The sequence below is a fragment of the Ambystoma mexicanum genome, chromosome 9 (genome assembly GCF_040938575.1).
Source record: "Ambystoma mexicanum isolate Mex_15411 chromosome 9, UKY_AmexF1_1, whole genome shotgun sequence".
In the NCBI taxonomy this organism is placed as follows: domain Eukaryota; kingdom Metazoa; phylum Chordata; class Amphibia; order Caudata; family Ambystomatidae; genus Ambystoma; species Ambystoma mexicanum.
The window spans coordinates 432,232,292-432,255,098 of NC_090931.1; the positions used below are offsets into that span (position 1 = coordinate 432,232,292).

A 22,807-nucleotide genomic window follows, 5' to 3' on the forward strand; every position below is an offset into this window, starting at 1 on the left:
CTGCTAGTGTTACAGCGAGACATACAAAGAGATTACACAGGCATGGTATTTTGAGGCAATATAGCGGATCTTTAGCGTTTCTTACCGAAGAGCCAGCTAATTACATTGGCTCTAAAGATCCAGAACGAGGGTTCCTTTCTGTAGCAGATGGGTACGGCATTCCACTGTTTGGCGGCTAACACAGGGAAGCACGCTCCACCAACTCTTTTTAGGTTGAATCTGGGGATGGTAAGGCAATGCGAGTACAGGGATCTAGCCGGTCTAGCTGGTTGGTGTTTGTTGAATTTATCTGCCAGGTAACTTAGGGGCAGAGTTTGTTAGGCATTTGTGGGTGATGACAAGTGTGCGAAGGGCAATTCTATCCCGTACTGGGAGCTAGTGGGAGTCCTGTCAGAAGGTGGTGATGTGGGTAGATCTAGGGATGAACAATGTAGATCTTAAGGCATTGTTTTGAAGGACCTGGAGTTTGTTGAGGTTCCGTTCAGAGGTTCCTAGGAAGAGGGTGTTGCAATAGTCAGTTTTGGATAACACTAGTGCCCTAGCTAAAGTAATGCAGGCTACTAGGCAAAAGGAATTACTTGCGGGCATTAATCAGCTTGTTAGTGTAGGCAGTTTGTAAGTGATTTCAACCCAGCACTCCAACTAAGTCAATGCCTAGTATGGGATGCCCAATGGAAACCCTTATTTATATATTTTTATGTCAAAGTTCTTTTAATTCTGGATGATGTACCCTTATATAACGCCCCTCTCTTTGAATTCCCCCAGTCTCACTGAACCAAGAAATAGGTTTGTTTTGCAAATTAAAAGATTTATTTGAAGAATTGAACAATATATAGATTACACTTTTATGAATATGAATAATATCTGAATATCACACTTATTAATATGAACAATGGGTAATATTACAATATCAGCAATCTCTTTAATCAGTAAGGAGAAGTAATAGGAAAAATAATATATCAGAGAATACTTTGTATGGTTCAAGAAAATGCAATGATAGGAAAGAATGCAACACAGAACTAAAACGTGATATGACTTCAATCAAAGGACAATATGATCACTCTTTACCCTGGGACCACTGACCCCCCCCCACACTATGCAATATGAAGAGATGGGATGAGGGCACACAGGATCAGGAATAACAATCAACAATGCAGTTCAATCCCGATTCCCCCAGCAAGCCTATAGAAAACAAGTATGATTTTAAAACAGGTCAATCACTTTTAACTGTGATTTGTGATGAATGGGAAAAATGCTAAAAATGATTTTAGTTTGCTAAATGAGATTCAGAACTAGTGAGAGTTGCTTTGGATTGATCAGGTCAACACTAGCAATGATTATATAATGATTAGCAGATAGAAACGAAATTCAGAAGTTGAAAGCAAGAAATAGCTAATTCCACATGGGGTGAAAATGAACCAAATGCGAAATTGCAGCAACTTTTCTGCGTGCAGGAAACGCGATTATGGAAAAGCTATAAGGAATTGTTTCGGGTTCGTTTGAAAGCTGAGGATGTTAGCTTCAAAATTACATTTACATTTCGTTTCTAGGACGTACGGTTCAGAAGTTACAGAGGTTTTTGTGAAGGTTGATTTTTCAGAAACATAGTCAAGATTTCAAAATGAAAGATTGCGCTTTAAAGATTCGGAAGCAATATGGACTTATACTAAGAGGTTATGAAAGTACAAGATACCCAACGGGACAACCACCAGAACAGGGTGCCTTCCACTCTGATTGTTGTGCGCCAGGACACTTGACTTTCTTCAAAAATATCAGCGCACAGATAATTATCACTACAAATATCACAGGCTATACAATGAGAATAATTCAGGATGGACACAAGATTCTATAATGCAGTTCTGGACAGGTTGAAATGGATTGAATAGGATTACTTTAAACTAAGAGATGACTATGGGCAGTTCTAGACTAAATAATCACTCCTATGGCTTTAGAATGGAATGGGCCTGTCACAGATCTGGTCAAGGGTTTGGCTGGGATTCGCTTGCCACCGGACAGGTCTCAGGCACTGGGTTCTGCTCTCAGCACGGCACTCTGGTCTGTGTGGCCTCTTGGACTGGATCTGATGGGTTGGTTCTGGGTTACAGCTCTGCTGGAAGGATCTGGATCCTGGTTCTAGCACAGGGTTCTTAGCTAGAATAGCAAAACAGCTCAGCCAGGCTGTTGGATTTTGTGGTGCCCCTTGGAAGTTTAGGGGTTAGAATCAGGTTTCAAAAGATTCGAAGGCCTGCTGAAAAGGGTTCAGATTTTTGGATGGGGCCTTTCTGCTTCAAAGTTCTAGAGTCTGGATTCTGGGTCTGGTTCTAGAGTCTGGAGCCTGGATCTTCCTGCGGGGTGCTTTGCCAAGGCATCAGTTGATGAGTGAAAAGTGTGTGTCTGGGTCCTCAACAGTCCCTATTTATCCATTTCCAAAGTGGGTGGGGAGGCTGATTATCTATGCCCAACCCTCTAAGAATCTGATAGGTCAGAGGATTTCCTGTCCCCTGATTTGAGAAAGGAACTGTGTGTCATCATGAGTCAGAGTGACACTGCGTTTATGATCCAAAAGAAATCCCTCCCCTTTGCTTTTACATAGAAACTCTATTTTTCCCCAAAAACATATTTCCAAGATACACAAGTTGTTCATAATACATAATTACATGACCGATTGCCTAAGGTACATTTCTGTCCAACTCTCATTTTCCTACGAGCTATGGTTCATAAATTACAACTTTTTCGTGCTTTTAGTGGGTTTCTCAATGTTAGTTCTGCACCAATTTTTATACATGCATGCACATCCCATCCGGGCACATTCCGGTAATTTTTCATGTTCCTAACATAAACACCAATGCTAAATATGAATAATTTCCGGGGTTCAGTCTCAGAACATCGCACAGATTCCAGCTTAGTCTTAAACTGTGAGCAAATTTTTCATTTTAACATTCTCTAAGTTTCAGATTTTTGTCAGTTCAGTACACTTTGCTATAAGCATTTTTTGCAAAACATATATTTACTTCCACTTCAGTCCACATTTTCAGTCCGGGCCGCCTCTAAAGCTGGGCTGAGTCAGAGGGTCACATGGCTTGCCTTCCTGCCAGAGCAGTTGTGGTCATTCACACCCGAATTAGCATTCCTATTCAGTCCAAGGAAGCCATTGTTTCTTGGTTAGGGCAGCAGAGTAAATCTCCTCCCCTTCTGATTAACATGGCCAAAGCAAAATGCTCTCCCTTTGGTGGGAAGGGACCTGGTGTGAGTTTCTCAGGGGAAGAAGGCCTCTTGGAAGTTTTAACTGAATCAAGTTACCTTCTGGTCAATTGTAACATGAAAAAATGCATTTATAAATTTAAAATAAGCAAACCCATCTTTACTTTCAGTCCTTTTTCAACATGAACATCAATGTGTGGCACTCTTATATGGCATTTTGATGGAAATCTCTTCTTTGGCATAGTTTGAGTTCAATGTTCAACTTTATCCATGATAGGTTTTAAATCGCCGGCTTCTTACAGAGGTGAGTAACGGTACTACACCCATGTTTGACAGATTTCTTTCAGCAAGCAATCTTCAATGTGGATTTTCCTCTTATAAGTGTACTTCTGTGGACATTGTATTTATGTGGATTCTTGAATGATGAATGATGTTCAACACCCCACAAGGAGGTTGGATCTTTTTGGGTGGTTTGTGAGCCATGATTTTTGCAATTTTGACAACCAATAAAAATGGATTTTTAAAACAGCTCTGTGTTTCTCTTGCAATGATTTTGCTCTGTGGGTAGCCAAGTGATGGGTTTTGGCAGTGGTCTCCTGTGTTACCACTGACATAGGCAAAAGTGGATGGCGGCCTATTTTTCAGATTTTTACTGCGCACTTTCTGGTGATTTTTAGCGAGCAGCATGCTTTCCGGCTGCCATTCTGATGTTTCTGCTGCAAGCAATGCACAGTAATGTTGCGGGGCCTGGACTAGTGGATTGAGACATTCCACAAGCCCACCTCTTGTGATTGGCGTTGTACGTCCATCAATGGAAACTCATAAGACTGGGATGTCAGCCTCATCTCTTCTGATTCCACAAATGGCAAAGTTCAGCATCTTTTCCTTCATCAGGGGTGGATCACTCGGTTCTCCTCGTCAGTCCTGATGTGAGTATTGAGCGAAACTCCGGGCCCCTCGGATCTTTCCTCCTGGTCCCCGGGTAATCCTCCTTGGTTTCTCCATGGTTTATCTCTCCTAGGATGACAAAGCAAAAACACATTTGTAGACATTTCCCTACCACTATTAATGTAGTGGGGCGGTCATATACATTTTGAGAAATCAAGAGACATTTGCATTATTGTATTTTATAGACTATATAGAGACTATTTTAGAGTTGGAATTTTATGGATCTGGAGTGGCCCCCTCTGGGGTTTCAGAAGACTCCTCCAATTGCTGCAGAGTGTGCCTAGGATGGCAACACTTTAGCTGATTAATATGGACCCACTTATCTTCCCCTTCTGCCAAACTCCCTTTGGGGATGTAGATCTTGTGGGCGACTGGTGAGATTTTGTCTACAATTTCAAAAAGTCCCCTACAAGTAGGCAAAAATGTGCGTTGTTTGGCCTGGTTCCTTTGGAAATTGTATAAGTAGACCTGGTCTCCTACATTGTATTCCTTTCTGGTATTCTTTAAGTCATAGCGGGTCTTCATGCTGTCGGCTGATCTTTCTAGATTTCGCTGAGCATAGGCAAACGCATGTTGAAGGTGTTTTCTTAAATTTTCAACATACTCATGAGTTGTGGAGGCATTGATCAATGTCTGCTCTCGGGTCCTGTAGAGCAGATGCTGGGGAAGCACCATCATTCGTCCAGTCATCAGATCAGTCATAGATCTAATGGCCATTAGGACAAGAGGTAATCGAATATCCCAACTTGGCCCAGAATCAGCCACAAACGTTTTTAATATGCTCACAATGGTTTTGTTGTATCACTCACTGCACCACTAGAGGCTATCCGGTAAGCAATGTGTAGCTTCCTTTTGACCCCAAGTATCTCCCACGTCTTTGTCATTACTTCGCTGGTGAAATGGCTACCTCTGTCTGACTCGATCCTTTGGGGTAGACCAAAACGAGAAAAGATGTGGTTGATCATCAGGGCAGTTGCTATTTCTGCCTTGCAGTTTGGGGCCGGGAGACATTCCACCCATTTAGTAAACAAGCATGTCACGGTCAACATGTACTTGTTCCCCCTAGAGGAGCAAATCACGGGCCCGATAAAGTCGACTTGCAAATCTGACCATAGCAGTGTCATCCACCCCTTGTGGAGAGGCGCACGTTGTGTGAGGGATGTTGGCTGAAATTGTGCACACACAAGACACCCCTTCAAGTATTGGTTGAGGTCCTGCCCCATGTGTGGCCAGTATGCAACCTCTCTTAAGATTTCAAGTGTTGTATGAAACCCCCTATGACCGGCTGTGGCCGCATCATGGGCGTGACTTAACATCAGGCTTCGGAAAGAGGTAGGAACCACCATTGATCATGGCCAGCTAGGGATTTCCTCAACAACAAACCGTCTTGGATTCGGAACATTTTTGGACATTTCATCAACACTCTGAGGTCCTCTTTCCCAATGTAATCGGTATCCGTCAGGGGAAAGTTCTCAGGGTCCTCAATGTGTTGATAAAACTTACCAATTATTGGATCCCCTTTTTGAGCCGTAATCAAATCAGCATCTGGGGTCTCCTTACTCCATTGTGCAGTTGAGAGATCATTGTGAGCATTTGTCTGGGACCTAGTGATAGCAGTGACCTGGATTTCCCCCAACAGGGACTCGATCTCAATTAGATCCCCTTGGATGGCCCGGTTGTGGCCAGCTGATCAGCTAAGTCATTTCCAGTTTTGTCTGGTCCCTCTACTTTGGAATGACCATTGATCTTTTTCCAGTAGATGGTCATCCCATTCGAGGTGACCAGATCATCAATGTTTTGAATTAATTTCCCATGTTTCAAGGGTTTGTTATTAGCACATAACATGCCTCTGGTTTTCCAGTAAACCAGGTGCTCCATGAACTTGTTCTGTACATAATCTGAATCTGTGATTATGACCAGTTCGTGGAGTTGATGTTGAACAGCAGTGAGGATGGCTTGATGCACAGCCATCAACTCTGCCACTTGACTACTTCGGGGACCAATCTTGTACCCAGCGGAGGGTTCTGGGATCTCATTCACCCATGCATTCCCTACGCCAGCCACAAGTTCTTTTTCCCCGTTGTTGTCAACATGGTAAGAGCTTACACACACATAGACAGTGGGCATTCCCTCACACCTGTCTTCTTCAAAGACTTTGTGTGGGGAATTGATGTATGCCTCCATGTTGTCCTTAATTTTTAGACTCTCGTCCTCGAGACAGTTTTCTCTGGCACAATCATGCAAGTCAGCCAGACCTTGCCCGAGGGGACTCTTCTTGTTTTGGCCATATCTGACCTCCACAGGAAAGCCTTGCATTGACAAAATCCCGGAAGTAATTCGGGAATTACTCACATTTCCGGCCCAGATTCTGTCACTTTGGAGATATTGCAGAGGCTGGTGTGGAGTCTCCACTGTGACGTATTCCCCCTGGATAAACGGGCGGTAATTCTTCAATGCCCACACCGTTGCCAAGAGTGCCTTCTCACAATCGTTGAATTTTTCCTCCACAGAGGATATAGTTTTGCTCGCATAGGGGATTACTTTATTGACCTTGTCATGCTTTTGGTATAATACTGCAGTCAAGCATGTATTAGAGAACCCTGTCTCCAAGAAGAACTCCTTGTTTCTGACAGGGTAAGCTAGGCAAGGCGCTTGTGAGAGGCTTCTTTTGAGTTGTCTTACTGCCTCGGCTTGTTCTGGACCCCATTCCCACTTGACCCCCCCTTCAAAAGATGAATCGGGGGTCTGGTGATCTCTGCATAGCCCTCAATGAACTTCCTGCTGTAATTAGTCAGTCCAAGGAGGCTCCTTAGTTCCCGCAGAGTTGTGGGGTCTTTCAATTTTTGGAGTGCTTCCACTTTCTTTTCCTGGGGACAGAGACCCTGAGGAGTAATCTCATGCCCCAAGAAATTTACACGGGTTCTACACCACTGTGCCTTCTGAAAGGAAAGTTTTGCTCCGGCAGCCCTCAACTGTGTCAGAACATAAAGGATCTCGGCTATGTGTTCATCGACAGTTGAGCTTTTGATGTGAACATCATCTACATAAACCAGGTTACCCCTTTCACCTAGGTCGCGCATGGCCTTACGTAGAAAAATGTTGAACTCATTGCCGGAGTTGATGTATCCGAAGGGAGTCCGGGTCCACGTGTACTGCTGGCCCCCAAAGGTAAAAGCCAGCTTGTATTGGTCCTCCCTACTGACAGGTACAGTCCAGTATCCATTGGTCAGGTCTATTGCAGTGAATACCTGTGACCCCTGGATATGGGCCAGCCCTTGGTCAATGTAGGGAAGAGGCCATCCGGAAGTATGGACCTATTTGTTGAGCTCCCTAAGGTCGGCGCAGAGTCTCCACTAGAGGTTTGGCTTCAATATCCCCAGCACCGGATTATTGAAGGTGCTGTGGACCGGACGGATTATCCCACAGGACTCAAGGTTCTTAATTATTTCAGTAAGGGACTCCATTGATGTGAGAGGCAGGCGATATTGCTTCACAAACACTGGAGTCATGCCAGGGTCCATGGGAATTCTTGTTGTGTGGATGTCAGTCATATGAGTCCACCGCAAAGAGATCTTGAAAATCCAAGAAAACATGTTTCAACTTTTGCTTCTGCTCCAGAGTCTCACAGCCATCAGCTAGGTCGACTCTCTCTTCAACCATATGCCTGAAGCCTAGAAAGACTTCTGGTTTCGCTATCTCAGCGGCCTCCTCCAGCTGGGTGGAGAAGTCCCTGGTCAAAGTGCTGATTTGGACTGGTGGCTTAAGGTGGGAAAGGCAGCTCTGGAAAATCAGGACCTGGAAAATCACATCTTCCTTACCATAAGGGCAGGGAGTGTACACCAGAAGGTTCCTCCCATGCCAGGTAAAGATCCTGTCTGGTGTTGTGTTGTCATCACTGTCACTGTCAAAACAGTCCTTGGGATTGGTCCTAACAGTTTGTTTCCTAAATCAATAGAAAAATGTCAGTCATCAACTGCCATTCCAATAATGGTGCCTGCGGCTAGAGTGATACTCTTTAAGTCGCTGTTATCCACCTCTATTGGAATGGTGTCATGTTCTATATTGGCTAGTGGTGTTGGGTTTACCCCCAACCCTTGCTGTTGGAGAGAAGCATTTAGATGAATATAGGCATCAGGGTTTTTCAATTTCTGTCCTCTTTTAACTTTCACTTCCAGGGAGAATTGTCGGGTCCTTTCTGGGTCGTGACTTCCTCTCCAATCTGAATTTCAACTGCATAAGGCAGCAGTTGAGCTGACCTAAATGCTTTCTCTGGATCATCAAAGCCCATGGGATTATCCGCTAATCGGGACCAAGCTTTGAAGTTTATTAGGTCCAAACTAATGGCAAAGCGATTGAGAATATCACTGCCTAAGTAAAAGGCGGCAGTGACGTCTCGCATGACCCAACAATTATGGACTATGCTCTTGTTGCCTATGGAGATTTTGAGCATACACCTGCTTGGCAGGAGATGTTTGGAATTGGGTGCTTCCAGATCCATTTCCCATTTGTCTATCAGTCTAAATTTGGGAATGGCTGGATCCTTTGGGAGTTAGCGGAACATGGCTTCGCTGATGAAGCTCTTAGCGTTGTTCACACACACTCGGGCGAGAACAGAGTCCTTCCCTTCATTTAACTGAACAGGGATGAACAACTGCTCTCTAATTTGCTGAATATCAGCCAGGCTGTGAGCTGATTTCACATCTTTCTGGACTATAGGAGTGGGAATCTCTGATTGTGGATTTGTAAAAAATTTCAGATTGTTTCCTTCCAGTGTGGAATGCCACCTTAGACTGGAAGGAAGGTTAATTTTCAGAAATAGAGAGGACCCCCCATCACCAGTCTGTTGTCCTACTGCTATTACTGTCACGTCTGGAATTTGGTTATTCTGGAAGTGAAATTCTACTTGGTCAGGTTTTTGTTCAACCATGTGGCATGTGCCGTTTAAACTAACATGGTTGACACTCTGTTTTAATTTTATCCGTCGGCTAGTCTGGGTCCAGAGGACCTTGTTTACACAATCTATTAGGGGTGACAACCTTCGCAGGAGGTCATTCCCTAATAAACAAGGGGTGCACTCTGGAGTCACAACTATGACCGGGTGCTTCACCTTGTGTCGCCCAATTTTAATGTCCAAACCCGCAGTTCCCTCGACGGGAGTTTCCTTCCCGTCAAAGTTCTGAAGTTGTCCAGGAAGAGAGGTGAGAGGAATTTGATAATTCTCCCCCCTTACTGAATTCAGTTTATCAAAGGCCTTTTTGGACAGAAGGGTAGCTTGGGATCCAGTGTCCACCAGGGCCAAAATTGTACCCTGCCCCTGTACTTGAACCGGGGCATAGTATCTTCCCCCCTTCTCGGCAAGGGGGCACAGATAATGCACATTTTTGGACAACTGGTGGGCTAGTTTTTTTGTTTTGGACCTTGAGAGAGAAGAGATTTGGGCAGAATTCTGTGGGGAGTCTAGGGAATTTGAAAGAAAAAGGTGGCAACTAGAGATGGGAAAAGTTTCGAGTTCCCCTGGTTCTGGGCCACCCCGCCACCCCTTTTTGGAGGCAGTCACCAGGAGGGGTTTGACCCAGGGGATTTTCATGTGGTTGGTTCTGGGATGGGATGATGGGCGGCGCTAGCTCAGTTCCCACATCTACACAGTCTGAATTTGAATCCTTTGGGACCCATTTTTCTTCTGGAGGAGTTCCTCCATCACTGAAGGAGAAGATCTTTTTCCCAGGATCCTCTGAGGATCCCTCACCTTCAAATTGGAAGATCTGTACCTCCTCCACAAAATGGGGCTGTTTGGGTCCTTTGTTTCTCCTACTCCCCCTCTGCTCCTTGGGTGGCAGGCTTTAAGGGGCAGGAGATTTTGTTTCCGGTTCCTGGGTTTCCAGGGCTTTTTGCAAGTGGGGAAGGAAGCTTCCTCCAAGGCTTTACACCCCCCTTCCCCTTGTGCCTCCTCCCTGGGAACCGGTGGGTTGTCGGGGTGCTGCCCCAGTCATTGTTCTGGAGCACCAGGTCCAGTGTTTGAGGCATTCTGTGCCGGCATGCCCATTTAAGGGTTCTGTTGAGCCCTCAGCATGCGACCCAGATCCTGTGCCATGTTTTGGACCTGGCCCTCTAACTGTGAAACCCGCTCAGGCTGCTACGGGGTTCTGTTTTCTCCCCTGGGCTGATCCTGGGAAGGGTTGCTATCCCTTCTCTGGTAATACCCCGGGTTGGGAAGATTTGGGTACCCCTCCACCCTTGGCCTCCCCTCTCCTGGATTAAGTCATCTGGGTTCAGGAAAGTGGGGAAAGAAGGATGGATTATTCTGGGGTTGGAAGTTTTGTGGATACCTGGGAAAATGTTCTGCCCAGGATTTGGGGAATTTCTGCCCTCCTACGGGAAGTGAGTAGGGAAGTTCCCTGGGTTAGGTGCTTGGATGGATCCCCCCCTTGGGCTGGAGGAGTCCACACATAACCCAGGATGGGTCTGTTCCCCTTGTAGCGGGGACTTACATAGTCAGGGGAGTGAGTGATCCCATTTGTGGGACTACCTCCTTGGCTCCCTGTCTGTGACTGGCCCGAAGGCCTTCTGGGCTTGGAATTATTCTGTTGTGCAGGCAAGTTTTTAGGCCCCCCATCTCCAAATCCAAAATGGGGGCAACCTTTACCTCTGCCACCTTAGCAGCAGCAGGGGTGCTGGTTGGTTTAGGGCTTTTAGCATTATTTTTGTTTTCTATGGCCTTTTGCACCTCATAGATCCGGGTGGCCTGTTCAATGACCCAGTCTAGTGATCTTTTCTCATGAAAATCTCTCACTAGCTGGGTCATGATGTATTTTGGTAAAGCATGGAAAAAAAGTATTAACAAATTCTTTACTGTCCGTGCGCACCCTTCTGGTAGTCTGCGCAAAGGCACGCTTCAACTCCTGCACAAATTATTGTGGAGCTTGATCCTCCCCACATTGTAAATTGTAGGCTGCCTTGCAAGCCTCTTGGGGATTTCTGTGAACAGAAAAATGCTTTAGGATGGCTGCCCTATATGTGGACCATCTTGAATGATTTTGGTCCTCCAGCCCCGCAAAGAAGCTGGAGTACTCTGGGGAGAATGTCCATTTCACATACTGAATGCAGCTACTGCTGTCCTTCAAATGGAAAGTCTCCATCATTTGCTCAAAGAGCTCTAAGTGTTCCCAAACAGAATACTTAGAGTTCTTATGATAAGGCGTGATGACGCTCCTTATTGCCTTGATTTGTTTTAAGGGGTCCTTAAGCAAGGCCCTTTTCGCCTTATTGGCCTTCTTGGTTCGGGTAACCCTGGTCCATTCATCCTCTGACTCAGAGGCACTGCTCCCAGAGGTGCCCGTCTGGTCTTCCAGGTTCTCCGGGATTCTGCGAGCCTGGGAATGGCTGGCAGAATGTGGGGACCTAGTCTCCTGTGTCCTGGGGCGCTCAGAGGAGTCTTCTGATTCCTCCTTGCTCCCAGGATTTGATGTGTACCCCCCCCCCCACTGTCCTAACTGGGCAGAGGTTTTCAGGATGCCCTTAGTGGGCCTACTCTCCTGGAGTTCCCCACTAAATTTCACAGTACTTGGGTGCCCATACCCAGATGCCCGCCCATCCATGCCTGGGAGGTACTGGCCTATGAGTCCCATACTTCTGACTGTATAGTTATCTGCCATCCCCGTGGCCCTGGGCTCATGTGCGCCAGGGGACATGGGGGTGGCAGAGTCCAGGGACTGGGAGAGATGAAGGCCTCTGGTACTAGGGTTCCTGAGGTTATGCTCAGGTGTTTCCCTTTCCCAATGCGAACCTCATCTCTATCAGCCCCTGCTCCCTGTTGCCATGCAAGAACCTGAGCTTTCTGTTCCTCAATCAAGGCCTTACTAGGCTCTATCAGTCTCTCTTGCATGGCTATCTGTCTGAGGAGCCTATCATTGTTCTCACAGAGAGCCTCATTTTCTCTCTGTGCTCCCTGGTTTGTCTTTGAGGACTGGGCCAGTCTTTGCTGCATGAGGGTTACCTCCTGAGTCCTGTCCATACTGGCCTGCTTCTTTCTTGCCAGAGCATCTTCCACCCTCCTGGTGTGCCCGAACAGGTTTTGATGCTCTTTTTGGAGGTCACCCAGTCCCTGGAGGGCCAGGTGATTTTCTTCCAGTTTCCCTTTTAAGTGGCAGACTTCCTGGCCTAAGGTGTCCCTTTCCTGAGTAAGAGCCTGCCTCTGTGCCGCCAGGTCGTCCCTCTGCCTTTGAAGGGCACCAGCTTTCTGGCGCTCTTCACCAAACTCTGCCTGGGTATCCAGGTCTTTCAAAATCAATTTATTGCTCTCTGCCTTCTCTCTATCTAGGTGGCTTTACAGGGTGACTACCTGCTCTGTGCATGCCCTGTTGAAATCCAGTTGTTGCTCCAGCTTTTTCTGGCTCTGCAGTAGGGAGTCCAAACCTTCTTGGTACTCCTTCTGCAAGGCCAGAATTCTGGTTTCCTGGTCTGCCTTCTCCTGCTGCAGGATATCCATATCCTCTTTGATTTTAACTAGGTACTTCCTGCTTTCATTTTCTGACTCCTGCTCAGAAGAGTCCAGATCAGATTGGGCCTTTTCTAATGCCACCAGTTGCCTACTTTCCAGATCTTGGCCTTCAGAATATTGATCATGTATGGCTCCAATAGACAAATATAGATATGCCGCTATCCTGGCAATCTTGTTGTGCTCATCCTTAGCCTTAGAGGCCATTTATAGTTCGCTCAGGGCCACATGTAAGGGACCCTGGTCTCTCCATATGTCTGACCCTGTTGTAGTGATCTGTTGTGTGATTGGCTGCAACCACACATTCTGGTCCTGCTCAGTTCACTCACCTCTCACAAATAACTTATGTAAAAGGTGCTCTCTAGCTATCTTGATGTCTACCAATGTCGCCATTCTGGAAATTGATTTCCTTCCTGACTTACAGAAGTTTCTTATTTTATTTTGCAAAACAGACCGTTTCCTTAGAGCGTTCTCTTTTGAGGGGTGCTGTTACAGTGTAACACAGCGTAGTAGCCCAACAGGATTTATGTATCCTGTCAGTTAGCACACTGTATTAAGCTGCACAAGTGGTAGATCTAATCCAGAAATCCCGGCCACGAGCCCCCAATCTGTAAGTGATTTCAACCCAGCACTCCAACTAAGTCAATGCCTAGTATGGGATGCCCAATGGAAACTCTTATTTATATATTTTTATGTCAAAGGTCTTTTAATTCTGGATGATGTACCCTTATATAACGCCCCTCTCTTTGAATTCCCCCGGTCTCACTGAACCAAGAAATAGGTTTGTTTTGCAAATTAAAAGATTTATTTGAAGAATTGAACAATATATAGATTACACTTTTATGAACATGAATAATATCTGAATATCACACTTATGAATATGAACAATGATCAGCAATGGGTAATATTACAATATCAACAATCTCTTTAATCAGTTAGGAGTAGGAATAGGAAAAATAATATTTCAGAGAATACTTTGTATTATTCAAGAAAATGCAATAATAGGAAAGAATGCAACACAGAAATAAAACTTGATATGACTTCAATCAAAAGACAATATGATCACTCTTTCCTCTGGGACTACTCACCCCCCCCCCACTATGCAATATGAAGAGATGGGATGAGGGCACACAGGATCAGGAATAACAATCAACAATGCAGTTCAATGCAGTTCAATCCCAATTCCCCCAGCAAACTTAGAGAGAACAGGTATGATTTTAAAACAGGTCAATCGCTTTTAACTGTGATTTGCAATGAATGGGAAACATGATTGATTCAGGTCAACACTAGCTTATAGAATGATTAGCAGATAGAAACGAAATTCAGAAGTTGAAAGCAAGAAATAGCTATTTTTACATGGGGTGAAATTGAGCCAAATGCAATTACGGTAGAACTATAAGGAATTGGAATGTCCTGGTGGGTTTGTTTGAAAGCTGAGAATGTTAGCCTCAAAATGACATTTAATTTTTGTTTCTAGGACGTACGGTTCCGAAGTTACAGAGGTTTTTGTGAAGGTTGATTTTTCAGAAACAGAGTCAAGATTTCAAAATGAAAGATTGCGCTTTAAAGATTCGGAACCAATATGGACTTATACTAAGGGGTTATGAAAGTACAAGATACCCAACAGGACAACCACCAGAACAGGGCGCCTTCCAGTCTGATTGTTGTGCGCCAGGACACTTGACTTTCTTCAAAAATATCAGCGCACAGATGATTATCGCTACAAATATCACAGGCTATATAATGAGAAGAATTCAGGATGGACACAAGATTCTATAATGCAGTTCTGGACAGGTTGAAATGGATTGAATAGGATTACTTTAAACTAAGAGATGACTATGGACAGTTCTAGACTAAATACTCACTCCTATGGCTTTAGAATGGGATGGGCCCGTCCCAGATCTGGTCAAGGGTTTGGCTGGGTTTCGCTTGCCACCGGACAGGTCTCAGCCACTGGGTTCTGCTCTCAGCACGGCACTCTGGTCTGTGCGGCCTCTTGGACTGGATCTGACGGGTTGGTTCTGGGTTACAGCTCTGCTGGACGGATCTGGATCTTGATTCTAGCACAGGGTTCTTAGCTAGAATAGCAAAACAGCTCAGCCAGGCTTTTGGATTTTGTGGTGCCCCTTGCAAGTTTAGGGGTTAGAATCAGGTTTCAAAAAATTCTGAAGGCCTGCTTTTGGATTGGGCCTTTCTGCTTCAAAGTTCTAGAGTCTGGATTCTGGTTCTAGAGTCTGGAGCCTGGATCTTCCTGCAGGGTGCTTTGCCAAGGAATCAGTTGATGAGTGGAAAGTGTGTGTCTGGGTCCTCAACAGTCCCTATTTATCCATTTCCAAAGTGGGTGGGGAGGCTAATTATCTATGCCCAACCCTCTAAGGATCTGATAGGTCAGAGGATTTCCTGTCCCCTGATTTGAGAAAGGAACTGTGTGTCATCATGTGTCAGAGTGACACTGCGTTTATGATCCAAAAGAAATCCCTCCACTTTGCTTTTACATAGAAACTCTATTTTTCCCAAAAAACATATTTCCAAGATACACAAGTTGTTCATAATACATAATTAAATGACAGATTGCCGAAGGTACATTTCTGTCCAACTCTCATTTTCGTACGAGCTATGGTTCATAAATGACAACTTTTTCAGGCTTTTGGTGTGTTTCTCAATGTTAGTTCTGTACCAATTTTTATACATGTATGCACATCCCATCTGGGCACATTAGGGTAATTTTTCATGTTCCTAACATAAACACCATGGCTACAATATGAATAATTTCCGGGGTTCAGTCTCAGAACATCGCACAGATTCCAGCTTAGTCTTAAACTGTGAGCACATTTTTCGTTTTAACAATCTCTAAGTTTCCGATTTTTGTCAGTTCAGTACACTTTGCTATAAGCATTTTTATAAAACATACATTTACTTCCACTTCAATCCACATTTTCAGTCTGGGCCACCACCAAAGCTGGGCTGAGTCAGAGGGTCAAATGGCTTGCCTTCCTGCCAGAGCAGTTGTGGTCATTCACACCCGAATTAGCATTCCTATTCAGTCCAAGGAACCCATTGTTTCTTGGTAAGGGCAGCCGAGGAAATCTTCTCCCCTTCTGATTAACATGCCAATGCGAAATGCTCTCCTTTTGGTGGGAAGGAACCTGGTGTGAGTTTCTCAGGGGAAGAAGTCCTCTTGGAAGTTTTAACTGGATCAGGTTACCTTCTCGTCAATTGTAACATAGTTTCTTGTGAAAAAAATACACTTATACATTTAAAATAAGCAAACCCATCTTTACTTCCAGTCCTTTTTCAACATGAAAATCAATGTGTGGCACTCTTATATGGCATTTTGATGGAAATCTCTTCTTTGGCATAGTTTGAGTTCAGTGTTCAACTTTACACATGATAGGTTTTAAATCGCCGGCTTCTGACAGAGGTGAGTAACGGTACTACACCCATTTTTGACAGAATTATTTCAGCAAGCAATCTTCAATGTGGATTTTCCTCTGATAAGTGTACTTCTGTGGACATTGTATTTATGTGGATTCTTGGAGTAGAATGATGTTCAACACCCCACAAGGAGGTTGGATCTTTTTGGGTGGTTTGTGAGCCATGATATTTGCAATTTTGACAACCAATAAAAACGGATTTTTAAAACAGCTCTGTGTTTCTCTTGCAATGATTTTGCTCTGTGGGTAGCCAAGTGATGGTTTTTGGCAGTGGTCTCCTGTGTTACTGCTGATATAGGCAAAAGTGGATGGCGGCCTATTTTTCAGATTTTTACTGCGCACTTTCTGGTGATTTGTAGCGAGAAGCATGCTTTCCGGCGGCCATTCTGATGTTTCTGCTGCAAGCAATGCACAGTAATGTTCACACAAGCTGTAGAAGCAGTGGCATTCACTTGCTTTTTGAGAGAGAGGGTGGAGTCTAAGTATACCCCCAAAGTTTTGATTTCTTTAGCCAGTCTATTATCCCACTCGCTCAGAATCTACGCTGTGATCTGAGATGGTTCATACACCTGTCAACTGGGTGGAACCAATAGCAGAGTCAGATTGAGGCTGTCATTGCTGTGTAATTCTCATTGTGGGGTGAATGTGCTCTTAAATATAGGGAAAGGGATGTGCTATCGGGCTCTACAAAGAAACACTTCTTTTTGCCCAATGACTGCTGTAAGAAGAGAGAGCAATAGGAAAAGGGGGTGCATGAGAGATAGAGAGCAAGAGCGAGAGTGTCTGTGTGAGTTAAATGTGTTGTGATCATTTCTTCTATCAGTGGAGTTCAATGAGTGATTGTGTCTTAACTCTACTTACCAGATGGCAGACAACAGAACATTACGCCCCTTAAACCATTTTACATACCACAAACCTAAGCCAATTTACCCTAGCACTATGGGCACACAAGGTCTTCATTCTGGACACAAACTCAACAATGCCCTAACACAAAACACCAAGCAAATATCATGGACGCCGGGCTCGGGGTACTTCCAGTCTGCATGCATCAACACAAGAGCAAAGCAATCTAGCGATCTTACATTTTCCCCCGTCATCCCGACTAATTAAGCCCCATCCACTCTTTCTTCAGAGCCACTAGAGTGCTTAGAGACCATGCATATGGCAGTAGTGTGCTGTACACATCCTAATGACATACCATGCTTGTCAGAGGCCTTATTTCCATTTTATCTTCTGATAGCAGAGTGATTTGTAAATGTATTTTCATCCAGAGTGATGCATGTGATTGTCTTTTATTTGAGGCATGCATTCTCTGATTGTGTTTTGTGTCAGATGAGTGTTGTTTATAATGTTGACTTTTGGTGTTGTTGAAGTGTGACTGTGCCTTCTATCAGAAAAGTGTGCTGTATGTTTCTGTATTGTCCAATAGGCGTGCTCTGTCTGATTGCGCATAGTATTTGCACATCGACAAACACCTCTCCTTCAAAACACAGACAGCTAAGAAAACTCAGACAGCGTGCTATCAGCTCACCCTCCTGCAAAAAGTCAAGCCCTTCCTCCCTCTGGACAGCTTTAGATTCAGCGTTCAAGCACTGGTCCTATTCCACCAGGATGGGGGGAATGCACTCCTCGGAGGCCTCTGGTCGACCTTCCTTGTTCCCCTGAGAAGTGTCCAAAACGCAGCAGCATGCCTCATCAAGGATCTACGCAGATACGACCACATCACCCCAGCCCACATCAACCTTCACTGGCTCCCACTGCATGCACAAATCACCTTCAAGTCTTGCTGCATCACCTATAAGGCAGTTACCCGCAAGTCACCCAGCTACCTTGCGGAGAAACTCAGCATCTCTGGTACACAGCGCACCACCAGACACCAGGACACGTGCAGACTTGAAATCTGCTGATGCAAGAAGAAAGGACCAGAAAACAAGCCTTCGCTGCCTACGCCCCAAGACTATGGAACCTTCTTCCCATCAGGATCAGACTCGCCCTAACGCTCCTACAATTCAGAAAAGAACTCAAGACCTACCTCTTCAAGGAATCTCTCCGCCTCAGCATCTAGGCCATCACATCTCCCCTCACGCAACCTGACTCGCTAGACGCTCCCGCCCCTCTCCTCCCCGCCACCCGGTAACGCTGTAGCTCTCCTCTGTATCCCACCCCCGCTGTTTATCTGTTCTGCTGATATCTCTGAAAAGCGTTGCGTTATGTATCTGTACTGTTGTATACCTCTGTAAAGCGCTCTGTTGTTTTTCAAAGCTAGGTTCGTGCTCAATAAATACCATAATAATAATAATTAATAGTATTTGAGGAGTTCTCAGTGTAACAGCATCTTTTTTCAAAGGATGACTCTACCATCTTTTGGTATATTGTAGTTGCGTTCTGTTTGATTGTATCTTTTTCCAAAAGACTGCTCCAATTGTGTTGCTTATCAGTTAAGTGGTTGGTGAATTGTGCATTTCAGATGAATGCTTTGTGTCACTGTGACTTCTATCAGAGGAGTTCTATATGTCATTCTTTTGGAATAGTATTTTGTGCAATACAGACCTTTTTTCAAAGGAGTGCAATATGTGACTGTGTTCTTCATCACATAATTATTCAGTGTAATTGTCTTGTACTGGTGTGATTGTGGCATATCAGAATATGGCTCTTTGTAAGTCTTCTTTTTTTCAGAAGTAATCTGGGGGCCTGAAGGGTGCAGTTTAATTGTATCTGGCAGTGGGATATCCAATAACTTAACACCAGGTGTTTTTGTTGTGACATTTTAAGAGGTCTTGCCCTTGAATTATGAGTGTGTCCTCTACTTATCTGATGTAAGATGAGATGTCTCACTGGCATAGAACCTCTGGTGCTCTGAGTTACTTTTCCTCTCTGTTCACAGGCTGCCAACAACCTAATCGTACTGGGCAGGGAAGACGCCGGAGCTGAGCGCATTTTCCAGAACAATGGGGTAAATCTGCTCTTGCAGCTGGTGGACACCAAAGATCCTGAGCTGATTCTGGCTGCAGTGAGAACCCTGTCGGGCATGTGCACCGGCCACCAGGCACGGGTAAGGAAGTCACCATTATATTCCCCCAATTGTGCTGAGTTTATCCAAAATAGCAGTGTCAGTGGGAAGCCAAGGCTCTAGGAAGGCATTGGCCCAGACCACATACAAGCTGACCTCTTGAAGAACAACCAAGAGATGTGGGTGCCTTAACTGCATAAAATGTTAAATACAATGTTGTGCTCAGGTTTGAAACCCCTGATTTGGAACTTAGCTGAAACCGCCCTAATTTATAAAAAGGGAGACTGTAGAAATCCTAATAATTATAGGCCCATCTCCCTCCTGTGTGTAACTGGTAACATTCTTGGCAAAATTCTTTGTTCCTAATTGGAATGTTGGGTGGAGGAACATGAAGCACCCAGTCACCTCCAAGTGGGCTTTGTAAGGAAGCTGAGTACAGTCGACCAGGTGCCAACATTAAGATGAAGCTGTTAAATCTGTGGATTTGAACAAAGGCAGCCTTTATTTACTAGTTGTTAATCTAAAGGCTGCCTTTGACAGTATTCCAAGATCGGCAATATGGGAGGCACTTCTTGCTTAAAAGGGGTTCCGATGGATCTGTTGAAAGGGATTATCGGACTCCATGCTGATTCTTCAGCAAGATTGAAATGGGGTTTAGGAGGCGAAACCACTAATATATTTTGGGTGAAAAAGGGAGTAAAACAAGGCTGCACCCTCACCCTGAAGGGTTTTTTCAATGGAAGTATTGGATGACCCTGTCCTAGCTGGAGACAAAGTTGGGATCTTATTTTTTGCTGACGACACCATACCCATCTCTCGAACCCCGATGGGATTAAAGAAGCAAGATGACAATTTTGTAAGCTTCTGTGATGCAAGAAGGTTGGAGGTAAATGTCTCCAAAATTAAGTTCATGAGAGAAAAAAGGTTGTTATGGCTTTAGGCAGTTCCCCTAATATACGTATCCATATGGAATTGGGTTTGTTATGCATCCATGATTTGAGTGCTATCAAACCGTTAATGTTATGGGTGTGCATATGGTTGGGTGCTGGTCATACGAAATTTGGTGATGCTTTGAAGGATCTGTTGCTACATAATAATGTGTGTTCGCTGAAGTGGTTTAGCCACGTAAAGACGCTTGCTTATAAAAATTGGGCTGGCGGTACTTTGTGATTGCCCAGAGTCTATTAGGGAAGTAGATAAAGTAATTTCTCTGAATACCCACCTCTGGAGTGAGTATATTATGACATGTCGAAATCTGGCGCTGGGTTATGAATACCTCATGTGCAAAGACACATATATGCTAGAGGTGTATCTAACCTTGATAGACGACCCTGAGAAACATTCTTCATATACCAAAATGTACCTGGGCAATTTACCTCTTGCAAAGGTCAGGGCGAAGTGGGACAATGGATTCGCTCCACGGGGCCCCTTTTGTTTGACAGTGGAAGAAACTTTACAACATTTTCTTTTTAGCTGTCCTTTCTATGACTTTAAAAGGAAAAGAAATTTGAAACTATATATATATCAATAATTGAGGCACGAGATCGATCTTGATTGCTGAACATTTATGTAAACAGGCAAAATGTATAAATGTTATATTTGCTGTTTCAATTTATCTGATATATCTCTCCTAAGCCTCTGGGGGCTCTCTCTCTCACCAGCCCCTGGGGTGTCTCTCTCCAAAACCTGTGGGATCTCTTACTCCCCAATCTCTTGGACCCTCTCTCTCGCCAACCTCATCCCTGCAATTCCTCTGCACTACCTCCTTACCCTCCACCACCTCCTTACTCTCCACTACCTCTTTCCTTTTTATCACCTAGGTCTGGTCACCTCTTCCCAGCCCCCTTCATCCTGTTCTCTGACAACCTCTCTCCAGCCTCCTACCTCTGGCTCCAGCACCTTCTCTTCTCACCACCAACCTCCTCTAATTCTACCTTTTTGTCTCCAGACTCCCACACCACAGCTCCAAAATTCCTTTCTACTGCTGCTGTGGGAGCTGGCTCTGATATAGGACTTGACTTAAATGGGCGCAGCCAGATAGACAGTAGCAGTAATGTCATGGGTTTGAGTATGCACAGTGTCAGTGGGACTGTATAGATCTGCCCCCCTGGAGGAGGTCTTTGAATAGGACAGCTGCCATTTTGGATTGTAGACCGGAATTCTCCCTCCACTGGATGGGTGGCAATTGCTGTTCTGTCTTTAGGTCTGCTTCCGGAGGCTTGTTTTGATTAGTTCTTTGAAGTAGCTTATTCCTGTGATGCTTCCCCTTGAGGAATGGGGAGGCTGAAGAAACCTGTCTCCTACCTGTGACTTGGTTGGAAGCTCCCCGTTGGCTGAACTGCCTAGAGGAGTTGTACTTCCTTTTGCCACACTGAGCATTACCTGAGAGAATGGTACAGTTTCCCATGAAGGACCTCTTTGGGGGTAGTTTAGACTTTCTGTGCTAAAGCCATCCCGGTTTAGGGAGAGGCTCTTTGAGTTCCTTCTTGACCATAGGAATCTGCATAGGGTTGTTCTACTGTCTTCTCCTGCCAACCCAGATCCAGTCTAGGTTTTCCCCCTGATCAAAACGTGGATTCTGGGAGTCATGTTTTTGAATTGAATTCTGAGACTCCCAGGCTGGGCTGGTTACTTGGCCTGGGGATATCGCTGCTCTCAAGGACCTGGGGATAGCATATCCAGGTCAATGTGTTGATGACCTTGAGTTTGCTTTGTCAGCCCAGCTTTTATTGTGGGCTCAAATTTTACAATCAACACTGTTTTAGACCAGCACAAAAGATTGTTTGGTTTTGAACAAGTGAGGAAAAGGCAGAATCCACTATATAACACAACAGCTTGTTTTGTTTATTTTATGATCATCATCTACAAGGACTATTCCTATGGCTCCTTTTGCCCAATATGTCCCAGACTCTGACCGCTTTCCGACTTCTCCACCGTTCTGCAAAGTGGAAGAGTGAACGTATAGCTGTTTCCACAGGCCTCCACGCCGCCACAATCAATCTCTTATTCCACGTGACTTGGGGAATCCACCTCTTCTTCACTGACAAGAAATGTCATTTCCTAAAGCTTCCAAACCACTGCAAGAACAATCTACAGGGAGGAGCAAAGCATGTTTGTGTAGTTGTAAATTCTGGAAGTACAAAGTATTGACAATGTGGATGCAGCACACCTTTTAAAAGACATTCATCCCACGGATCGCGCCATTAAATCTTATTTCTTACTGTGTGGAGTTCCCCACGCCCCTGTTCCCGTTACCAATCCCAGTTCCTCTGCTACCCCTGGACCCTACTTGTAACAGCCTGAGGGCATCCCCTTTGTTAACTTTGCTTCCCAGCTAGGTTTCCACTTTATAAATTCAACACATACAGGAAGTGCAAGAGCTTGAAAAGAAGTTGTGTCATTACTTAGGTTGTTGCTTGATTGTGTTTTAGTTGAAATGCATTCTTTGGGTAGTAAGCTTGCATAAAACCTTAATTTAACTACTGAAATAACAACAGGCCAGTGTCTGATGCTTATCCCTGCATCTTGCTTTGTCTGCAGGCAACAGCCATTGTGCACATGGTGGGCTTCGATAAGATTGTTCAGATCATGTCTGTGGACCATGAAGAGATCGCGCTGGCTACCTGCAGCCTGGTGCAGTCGATTGTGGACTCTCTGACTGGGGAAGAGAAGAGGGAGCATGGGAAGGAAGAGGCTATTGTTCTGGGTAAGTAGAAGCCC

General features: G+C 44.8%; 1 protein-coding gene across 1 annotated transcript in view; it reads left to right on the forward strand.

Annotated features, from left to right (window-relative positions):
* The window catches only part of UNC45B (unc-45 myosin chaperone B), a 157,364-nt gene that overhangs the window by 66,912 nt on the left and 67,645 nt on the right, over positions 1-22,807 (forward strand). The window contains exons 6-7 of the mRNA XM_069614899.1: positions 18,962-19,129; positions 22,628-22,793. Coding sequence (XP_069471000.1) covers positions 18,962-19,129; positions 22,628-22,793 — 334 coding nt within the window. The remainder of the gene's footprint in view (positions 1-18,961; positions 19,130-22,627; positions 22,794-22,807) is intronic.